We start from the raw sequence: 10,423 nt of genomic DNA, 5'->3' as shown, positions 1-10,423 counted from the left end.
GAATATTCTATGGACTCACTGCACCATCTGCTAATGATCACCGATGGTGTACAGAAAGGATTGACCAGCAGAGAAGAGAATCTGTCAGTGTATTTTAATTATCCAGGGTTTGTGATGTTACTCGCACTGGATCATACAATGGAGGATTCTTTGTACATAAATCTTTGTGCACTCTGGCTTTGGCATTTATGGGCATAATCAGCTAGGAAGATCTCTATACTCCCATTTGAAATTGAATAGGAGCTGCACATGTGCACTCATGTTCAGCTGTCACTCATTTCAATGGAGCTTTGTGCAAAACTTGGAGTTCTTCGTAGCTATGAACCTTTCCCATGGCCCAGTGCAATAGCAGGGGCACACAGCATCATGTTTGTTTAATTTATGAATTTATATTCTGCCTTTCCCTCATTCCAGGAGGCAAGCATTAATCAAAATGATAATCAAAAGCATTAAAATATACAGACAGCAACAATCCTTATTCAATGATTACCAAAACACATGACAAGATTAAATAGCGTATAGGTTTACTGAGATGGTCGCAGCCAATAATATTTAACTAAAAGCCTTCTGGATAAAGCAAGGTTTGAATACTAGTATGGAAGATGCCTGGCATGCCTTCATTCTCTAGAAGAAGAAGAGTTGGTTCTTATATGCCACTTTTCTCTACCCGAAGGAGTCTCAAAGCGGCTTACAGTCACCTCCCCTTTCTTCTCCCCACAACAGACACCCTTGTGAGGGAGGTGAGGCTGAGAGAGCACTGCTTCCAAAGCAGCTATTTGGTCCAGTGGAATTGATCTGTCACCTGGAGATTAGTTGTAGTGGTGGGAGATCTCCAGCCACTGCCTGGAGGTTGACAAGCCTAGATGTGCAGGGCCTAGCAGTAAACTGGCAGCCAGTGTTTCAAACTAGGACAAGTGTCTCCATAGCACAGAAAATCTCCTGATGGTTTAGACTGCATTTTGGGGTGGGGTGGGGGTTATATTTGAGATATTGTAGGTTTGTACAATTTAAATTTGGGTTTGTAAACTGCCTTGAGCCGCAAAAGCATAGTAAGGTATAAATATTTTAATACTTCTATTAACTAATTGGTGGAATGGTGGATTATCTAGGATTTTACTGGGACAAAGTCTTGTTCAATCTGTAAAGAGTCGTTGTTTTTTGCTGCAGCAGAAACCCTGCCTGTTTCAATTAATAAAGAAATGCTGGGCAGTCATTTTCAGAACTGTTGTTTCGACTACGGTGTTATAGATTTTCCTGCTGGTTATGATAAAACAGCTTGCTCATTTTCCATTCACTTCTTTGATATCCTGCCTTCAAAATGCAATAGCCCCATCTAGCAAGCAGAGCTAACCTGCCCTTCCTTTCGGTGCTGGGAGCGGCTCGCAACGTCATATGACATAATAATAAACCATAACCAGATTTAGTCAGTGGAGGGAGGAGCAACGCGGCCGCCAGGCCCGCGTTGCCAGGGCAACCCCGGGCCTCTATGACGCCGGCGGCGGCCTCGCGGGCGCTGGGACCGGAGCGGCGGGCCATTGCGGGCGAGGGGCGGCGGCCAGGCGCGGGCATGGGGCGCGGCAGGAGCCGGACGCGGGTGGCGCCCAAAGCCGCGGAGGCCCCGCCGGTGGCCGCGGAGGAGTCGGCTTCGTCCTTGGCCTCGGACGTGGACGCGGAGCGGGCGGACGAGCTGCGGGAGGCGGCATCCCGCGGAGGGCCCCGGGGCCCCGGCTCGGGCGGGAAGGGCCGCAGCCGCCGCGAGCGGGAGAAGCTCACCAACTGGCCCGTCCCCGCCGGCCACGAGCGCAAGATCACCAGCAAGATCCGCGCCAGCCAGGCCAAGCGGCGCCGCAGGCAGCAGAGGACCGGCGGGGCGCGAGCCCGGGGGCCGGCCAAGGCCAAGGTGCGCAGGGTGCCCCCGTCCCGCACCCAAAGGAGCTACGGGGAGGGGTCCTCGGGCGGCCGGGCCTAGATGTGCCCAGTGATGCGAGGCCCCCTCCCTTCTTCCAAGAAGGATATAGTTTAGGGTCTCCTAGGGCAGGGGTAGTCAACCTGTGGTCGTCCAGATGTTCATGGACTATAATTCCCATCAGAATTGGAGTCCATGGACATCTGGACGACCACAGGTTGACTACCCCTGTCCTAGGGTGCCTTCCACCACAACTATCCTGACCCCACTGCTACCATTAGGCAGTGATGTAGGTGTCCTCTCCACCAACATAACTGGTTCTCCTTTGAGTCTTCCCCATAGTGACAGGTCACACACACCATAGATGCATGCCCCCCCCCTTTCACACCTGATGCACCACCATTATCTCCCTGGAAATGCACCTGCACCAGTTATTCCCCCCCCCCTGCACACACATGGATTGGATCCACATAGATATTCATGCATTAAAGTGCTTTCCCTGTCAGCAAATGCAGTTAGCATGCACATATTCCCACCCACCCCCATCCTCTTGCTCCATTCAGAATGGCTGTAGTGTCACCCTTAAAAAGAGGCATGCACGGTAAATCACGGTCAGCAGTCAAAATCACAAGGAGCTTGTGTAGGCTGCCAGGAAAACTTCCTGGCTGCCTACACAGGCTTCTTGGGACTTTTGCTATCATGTTGCCCTGTGCAAAGTGATGCCCTTCTAAAACCATTGATTTCCATGGATTTAGAGGGGTGGAACTCTGCTGAGGATCACACCCTTCTCTCTTTCCCTCCATCTCATGCACAATAGCACATTTCTTAGTCATAGAATGCTACAATCTGTTAAAAAAGAAATCTGCTCCCAGTTGTCTGCTCTGTCCCCCACCACTTTATAACCCCACCTGCTTCTAGTCAAGAACATCCTACCGCTGCAATGAGTTATCCCTCAAGCAGTGGTGGACTTCTATGGCCCGAGTCCACCGCTGTGGTTGTAGAACTGCCACACCCCAACTCAGGTCTGCCACTCAGGCTGGGCCTATGGTAATATCTCTAGGGAGGACAACACAAAGGCTAGTCATTATCTAGCTCAGTACAGGGAAAACAGACTCCATGTCCGGCAAACTATGAGTGGGTTCACCTGAGTCCCAGAGGGGTGATGTCAGTGAGAATTAACAGTGCCTACCTAGGTAGTCTGTGGGCCTGCCATCACACTAGGTATTTTTTGGTTTGTTGCAGAAACAACGGACTACTGGAAACCTTGCTCTGTAACAGAGGAAACCTCTGCCTGGGTCTGCTGCACTGCAGGATTTACACTTCCAAGTCCTCCTTGTCCTCTAGATGCCCAGTTTCCTTTGGACAAACCAGGAACCGTCTGTTCAATAACACCAAAACGCAGGACACCTGACCAGTATCTAAGTGTCTTGCTGCATCCATTTGTATTTTATATTTATTATTTTCATTTTCGTCCCTCCCCCCTCAAATATTTGCCAGCCAGCTTTTCAAAGGGAACTGTTCCCAAGATGACAAAAATCAAAATATGCGTTGAAATGCAACACTCTGACATCACTCTAAAGTTCTGTGCTCCGGTCTTCTGAAAGGTTATTTCTGAATGAGTTTTGGAAACCCCCTTTCATCCTTGCATCAAAAAATTATTCTTAAAAGCCTAGAAGAGTGAAATTTACTCTCAGAAAACCCCAAACTCTTGAGTTTCTCCTTGTTGAAGGAAGCAAGGATTCTAATGCAGAATTGCAACATGTATTAACTCTTAGCATAGATAAGGCTGCAATATGTCAGGAGTTGCTTTAATCAGATCTTTTCATAGACAAGTAGAATTCCTTTTACTGCACATACTTTGAGTGGTGGTCTCTAATCTGGAGAACGGGGGTAGATTCCTCCTCATCCACATGCAGCCAGCTGGGTGACTCTGGCGAAGTCTCTGTTCTGTCAGCTCTCTCAGCCCCACCCACCTCACAAGGACGTCCGTTCCGGGCAGAGGAAGGGAAGGCAATAGTCAGTTGGTTTAACACTCCAAGATCTTAAGAATTCTCAATGGATCAGATCCATATGTGTTCATCCAGCATCCTGTTGCCAACTCCGTTCAAGACAATTCACATGCAGGGCATGGAAACAAGAGTACTCATTTGTTTATCTCCATCTCCTCCCCCAGCAACTAAATTAAGAAGTTGAGGTAAGTCAGGATTGCCAACCTCCAGGTGATGCCTGGTGATCTCCCAGAGAAAGAGAGAGAGATCAAGTCATCTAGAGAAAATGGCTACTAAGGTGGATCCTGAAGCATTATACCTTACTGATAATTATACCCTACCCAAAATCTGCTCTTCTCAGGCTCTGCCTGCAGAATATCCAGGAAATTTCCAGCCTGGAGCTGGCAAGCATGCAGATCGGCCAGCTCAGCCCCATGGTGACATTAGTACCACCCACTGCTACTGATTTAGCTACATGTGTGCAAAGGCACTACATACAAGAATAACACCAGCCAAGATAGCATGATTGAAATCCATCTTCTTAGTGCTACCAGCACTGCCTTATTCATGTTTTTAATTTGTCACCCTGCATTCTGATGGGGGAGGTATTCTTCTTTCTGCATGAATATTCCTAAAATCTGACGGCTTGCCACCTTGATTCTGCCTGTATCTCCATGCTGTGTTCAAGAGCAAATGTAAATTAGGTCCCAGTCCCAGTATTTGAGGGTGATCTTGTGTACATTGATTTGAAAGTAATTTCCACCGTATTCTGCAGCCCAGTAACTCCTCTAGAGAGAGGCACAAATCTGAAATATGAATGTTGAGAACTGCGGATACTGGGGATACCAGCCTCCAGGTGGGAACTGGGGATCCCCTAGAATCACAGCTCGAGAGATCATTGCCTTTGGAGAAAAGGGATGCTTAGGAGGGCTGGCTCTGTGGCATTGTACCCTAGTGAAGTCCCTGTCCCCCCAAGACTCCATCTCTAAATCTCCAAGAGTATCCCAGCTTGGATCTGGCAACCCAGCCCCTGCTAGTGGCCGGGAAAGGGCCTGCTGACCCTATTGACAAGGTATACAATCTGAGACAAAATCAAATGTTTCAGTGCTACCCCTGGGCTTCTTACCCTTGGGGACCAGAAACATTGTTTAATTTAAACACAGGAATGCATACATGCTTGTTCAAATACCACCACTGGCACATTACACCCTGCAAGCCTGATTGCAGCAGAGAAAGCTTTGCTTGCGTTCCTGCCCTACTGAAGCCACACTAGGAGGAAGCAAAGGTTAAGAAATCTAAAGTTGGCTCTCAATCCGGGCTCCCCTCACGACTGAGTCCTTTCCCCCTGAAAATTCCAAGCCATAACCTTCCTGCCGTTCTTCTCCGGCGCAGCCCCGCCCATTTCCAACGGGGAAGGCAGCCAAGCCCCGCCTACTGTCCCGTCACTGCCCTCGTCCCGCCTGCTTCTGACAGGGGCGGGGTGCATACGTCACTTCCTCTGTAGCTAACGACGGAGTCCATATTATGGCGTGGTTCAAGCGTGCGCAGGCGCAGTGGGCGCGAGGGGGAGCTGTTTGCCGGTGACCTTGAGGAGAAAGCGGGGGAAGGGGTTGCGGGTGGACCGGAAGCGGAAGGTAAAACGACGCGCGTCTCAGCGGAGGCGAGGAAGCCGGAGAGGAGAAGCGAGTCGAGGTCCCTGCTGCCGTCGCGATGCCTCGTGGGAGTAGAAGCCGCACATCCCGCATGGCCCCGCCGGCCAGGTAAAAGGATGGGGGCGCTGGAGGGTGAGAGTGGGCAGGGAGGAGCGGGGACTGCGTGGCGCATTCGTGGGACGGGTTATGGGCCCAGCATGGGTGCAGCCTTCCCTGGGGTGGATCCAAACCTTCCCCAAGCAGCCCTTCTCTAGATAAAGCGGCTCTCCTTCGACGGGAGGAGTTATTTAATTTGGGGGAGCTCCTTAGAGCGGAGGAAGGTTGGAACTTCTGCCAATAATATTTGTTTTTGTAGGCTGCCCTTCCCGGTTGGCAAAGGGTGGGCCACAAGACAGGCATATACAGTCATAAAGCTGCATTGATAAGCTGTTATCAAATGTTTACATTATTTGAAATTGATTAGATTATGCATGCAAGTAGAAGTGGGATCTAATTGTTTTAGTTATTTTGGCAGGCCCCTTTCTAGGAAGATTATAGGGCCACACCTTCTTGGCCTCGGTATTGAGCTCACATCTGCCCTCAGTCCACCGCCAAGACTAAAGTTATAAAAAAGCAGGAACATGTCCTCTTGTTTAAAGAGTTTCAAGATCCTTGCACTGGTTTAATGTTTTCTCTGCCCTGATGAGTGAGTGGATAACAGGCTGTGAATATTTAACCAGCAGAAAGAGACTGTCTGTTTTGCAACATCTTCTGTTGGCTGCTTGAGTGTTGATGACATTCCTGCTAAAATGTTATGGAAATCTCCCTTATTCTAGGGAATTTTTTTTTAAAAACCCTGAAATGTTGGCATCTTACAAGATGTATCTGAGCCATCTGATGATTCTGCTCATAATCCTGCTTTCTCCTTCTCTGTTCCACTTATATTGGCAATAGAGCAAAAGGTGTTAGAGTTTGGTTGTTTATAAGGAACGTATCCTTAGATGTCCAAGTCCTGGGCTTTTTTAACAGGGAAGTCTGTTTTAATCTCATCTCCGTGAGTAGCAGGCAGTTTTGAAAATGCAATTTTTTCCCCTTGCCTTCACAGCCGGGCACCACCTATGCGAGCAGCTCCAGCCCCAGCTGCACGTGCTCCTGTTCCAGCACCTGCCCCTGCATCAGCAGTGGCGGCTCCTGCTCCCCGGCAGCCTGGCCTGATGGCCCAAATGGCCACCACAGCTGCTGGTGTGGCTGTGGGCTCTGCTGTGGGGCACACACTTGGTCATGCCATGACTGGAGGATTTGGGGGCGGCTCTGAAGCTGCAAGGCCAGACATCACTTACCAGGTAAGTGTGGGGAGGCCATTTTGTCTCCAGTAATCTTTGACCCCTTCCCCCCACATACACACCAAAAAGAAATTATGGGAGTTGCCAAGCCAGCAGCCGTTTCTTGTCCAAGGAGTGAGTTACCCAGGGATCCAGGTTTTCCTTTGGCTGGTAGAATGTAACTTAGAAAAGTTCCTTTGGGGGGGGGTCGAAGGCAGAAGCAGGAAATGTGCCTTGGAATAAGACCGTAATGGTCTTTACGTCAAGAATATTTGGGTGTCTGAAAGTCAAAATAATGCACAATGCCAAATGTAATAGTCATTTCAAAATACATTATCTCGCAATCTGTGTCGAGAGAGTAAATGATGCTGAGATTAGGTTAGCACCCCAGATTTTTTTGTCTGCTTTTAACCACAACGCTTTAGGAGGACAGCTAAGGCAGCAAAGATTCCAGGAGACACAAAGTTAAAGCAAACTGTGCAGAGTTCAAATCCCCAATGATTCAGGAAGGGTGGCTTGCTCAGGATAATTTCTTGACATACAAACTTCCCATTGAGCCCCAGCTGACCTCGGTACCTTTTCATCAAAACAGTTTTTTGTAAAAGAAATGTTGAACGTCTTGCTATGTACAGTAAAACTGAATTTGCTCCTGTTGCTTAGCAAGGAAACCTAGCTGACAGGACGTTAACTCAGCAAAGCCACAGGGACGGGGAAATCTCCCCCCTGCCACCTTTAGGATAAAAATACTACAACTTCCAACAAGCGCCTTCAACACCTCTCCCGCTGTCTTGTTTCTCTTCTTCAGGAGCCGCAGACCGCCCAGCCGGCGGCACAGCAGTCTCAATACACCCCTTGCCAGTACGAAATGAAGCAGTTCCTGGAGTGCGCCCAGAACCAGTCTGATCTCAAACTGTGTGAAGGCTTCAGCGAAGTCTTGAAGCAGTGCCGTTTTGCAAATGGTAAGGAGCACACATGACTTGGGGCGGGCAGGCTGGCTTGCCAGAGCAGCCAAACTAGCAGGAACTCATTTGCTTTGAACTCAATGGGTTTATTTGTGGGTCCCATCTTCCCCCCCCCTGCCCCTGCATTCTTGCCAGTGGTTTCTCTAAAGCAGGGGTAGTCAAACTGCGGCCCTCCAGATGTCCATGGAGTACAATTCCCATGAGAATTGTAGTCCATGGACATAGGGCCGCAGTTTGACTTACCCCTGCTCTAAAGAAAAAAGAAGAGGACTGCATCAATCACTGTACAGCTCAGAGAGGGAAAGAAACAGTAATGATGTGCTGATTTGGATGGTAATGACAATAACGGCATGTCAATAAAATGCCAAAATACTTAGGCGTTGCACTTAAAAACTGCTGCTATTTTAGAATGGTTCTCTTTCTAATAATCAGGCTGTACAGTTTCCGGAAAAGTATATGATCTCTGACCCTGGTAACTGACAGGATTCTGGGGGCAAGTTTTCATTCCCCGACCAGGTGCCTTTCTGGCTGCTGAAATTTTAACTAATAACTTTTGCAAGGTCTGGAAATGGTTGAATAAATAAGGATGAGTTTCCCATCCCGGATTGCAGGGTTTATAGTCTTACAAAGCCCGTGAGCACTCCTAGAACTTTCAGTCATCCAATGGCAGGTTGATTCTGCTTTGAGGGAGAGGCAGGTAGGATCTCGGAAGCTCAGCAGTGGGTCAGATAAGGTAACGTGGTCACTTGGTGGATGCTTTGGACTCAGGCAGTGGGTGTCTGATACTCATCAGTGTCTGTCTTTTGTTCTTCTGAATCCACAGGTCTAGCCTAATCTGAGCAGAGAGAAGTCCAGCTCCGTTAATGAAAGATGCCTCACTAGTAAAATTCTCTTTTAAAGTCTAAAAAGCTGTCTAGCATTTCTCATTTGTTTGCGACCCGCTATCTATTCCCCCCCCCCCCATAAGGTCACGGAGTGTTTCCCCCCGTGGAGAGGATCACGGCGACCGAGTTCAGCCTCCGTTGATTGAGGGGTTGAGCACAAGGCTTCGGGATTGTATCGACGACTCTGTCCGTCCTTGCTCATCTGCCTGCTAGTTGTGTGTCGACTTGAGCCGTGGAATAAAAGCTGATTGCTCTTCAGGAAAAAAAATGTGTCTTGAAGTACCTTATCTGTCACTAGTTTGGGAGATTTAAGTTCTTCAGCTACCTCGAGAGGGAACAAGAGGTGAAGTAATTTCTGCCTTGGACCTTAGCTTTATTTAGCTCATGGAGAACAGTCTTTTCCCACACTTGCTCCCTCACATGATAAGCCCTTGCATTCCCCCCCCCCATGCGCAGAACCAGGGGTTTGTGAAACCCTGGGGTCTCTTGATGGCCCTGGAAAGGTTTCCTGAATGGGTGGGAGTGAATTTTTTATATTTTTTAAAAAATTGGTCAAACATTTATTGGGTGATATGATCATGTATGGTTATGCTTACCTCCCAAAATGGCCAGTGATGGGGCTGGAGGAGATGGGAAGGGGAGGGTCCCTAGATTGGGTACAGAGCTATGCTTTCCAACCATATTCTGCACGATTGTGCCGTTTCTGAGGTTTCTCAAGAGTATGAAGAATGTTTCAGGGGTTTCTCAGTGGTAAAAAAAAAAAAAAGCTGAGAAAGGCTGCACAGAAATATCAGAAAACAAAAACTGTGGAGCAGGACAATCTGGAGTCAGATCTACATAAATTGTAGAACCAGGATAAGCTCACCACAGCTGAGCATCTTGGCATTCTTCCCAGCAGTCTGCCAGATTCCAAAAGAAATCAGATAGGAATGAAATCAATGCCTTAGAAGGCTTTAAATCTACCACAGGGGGCCAAAAGTTCACAAAGATTAAGGAGAGTGAGTGAAAACAAAATGAACATATTTTTGGATAAATTCTGTAACTGGTTTTGCTCAGGCAAATTACAAGGCAGAATTCACTTTGCTTTTGCAGTTATAAAAGGGGCAAAATGAACAGCGTGCATTAATATATTGCTAATAAAAAGTAGGCTACCGGTAGCAGAATGTTCTGTACCCTGTACTTCCACACTTGAGGCTCTTGAAGAGGCTTAAAACTTGAAGAATACCATAGCAGAAGACCATAAATATAAACCAAATACACTTGGTAAATCATCCAAAACTACAGAATCTTGTAGAAGCAGCATTTGCAACATGCATAGGAGATGGGGGTGGGACAGGATGGACGGACAAACTAGCCAATGCCTTTATCCGTTTATAATAGTCTGGGAATGTAGAATGCTTGGTGGAAATTTGAGAGGATTTGCAGCAATGCAGAATTGCCAGCCACCATGTCCTGCCTCAAAGTTCTCATTTTCACATTGTTAAAGCAGTGGATTAAGATGACAGGCAAACTAGGATAACTGGCTAGCGACCGGTATCTTTTTCACTGTCTGAAGAAATTCTGGTATGTTTATTGTGTTGGGGGAGAGTATCACAGCATCCGTGGGTCACCCAAAAGATGTTCCAGATCAAATCGAGTCTGAACTGTCAGACTTTAAAATGACAGAACTGAGGCTATTGTATTTTGGTCATGTTATAAGACGAGAGTCACTTGAAAAGACAATTGTTCTA

At 47.9% G+C, this 10,423-nt stretch overlaps 2 protein-coding genes across 3 annotated transcripts; both read left to right on the top strand.

Annotated features, from left to right (window-relative positions):
- Positions 1-1,471: 1,471 nt before the first annotated feature.
- Positions 1,472-3,323, top strand: NUPR2 (nuclear protein 2, transcriptional regulator). Its single transcript, XM_077311511.1, has 2 exons — positions 1,472-1,900; positions 3,149-3,323. The coding sequence occupies exons 1-2, from the start codon at positions 1,487-1,489 to the stop codon at positions 3,179-3,181; spliced, it is 447 nt and encodes a 148-aa protein (XP_077167626.1). The 5' UTR covers positions 1,472-1,486; the 3' UTR covers positions 3,182-3,323.
- Positions 3,324-5,423: 2,100 nt separating this feature from the next.
- CHCHD2 (coiled-coil-helix-coiled-coil-helix domain containing 2) lies at positions 5,424-8,961 on the top strand. 2 transcript variants are annotated; one of them, XM_077311508.1, is made up of 4 exons: positions 5,424-5,654; positions 6,631-6,868; positions 7,653-7,806; positions 8,777-8,961. In XM_077311508.1, the coding sequence occupies exons 1-4, from the start codon at positions 5,605-5,607 to the stop codon at positions 8,833-8,835; spliced, it is 501 nt and encodes a 166-aa protein (XP_077167623.1). In that variant the 5' UTR covers positions 5,424-5,604; the 3' UTR covers positions 8,836-8,961. The 2 variants fall into 2 exon arrangements, with proteins under 2 accessions (XP_077167623.1, XP_077167624.1); XM_077311509.1 differs by having other exon boundaries at positions 8,633-8,961.
- The last annotated feature ends 1,462 nt before the right edge of the window (positions 8,962-10,423 follow it).

This window comes from Paroedura picta, chromosome 15, assembly GCF_049243985.1.
Source record: "Paroedura picta isolate Pp20150507F chromosome 15, Ppicta_v3.0, whole genome shotgun sequence".
In the NCBI taxonomy this organism is placed as follows: domain Eukaryota; kingdom Metazoa; phylum Chordata; class Lepidosauria; order Squamata; family Gekkonidae; genus Paroedura; species Paroedura picta.
The sequence above is the reverse complement of the archived record's forward strand: the minus strand, read 5'-3'. Positions and strand labels throughout refer to the sequence as shown.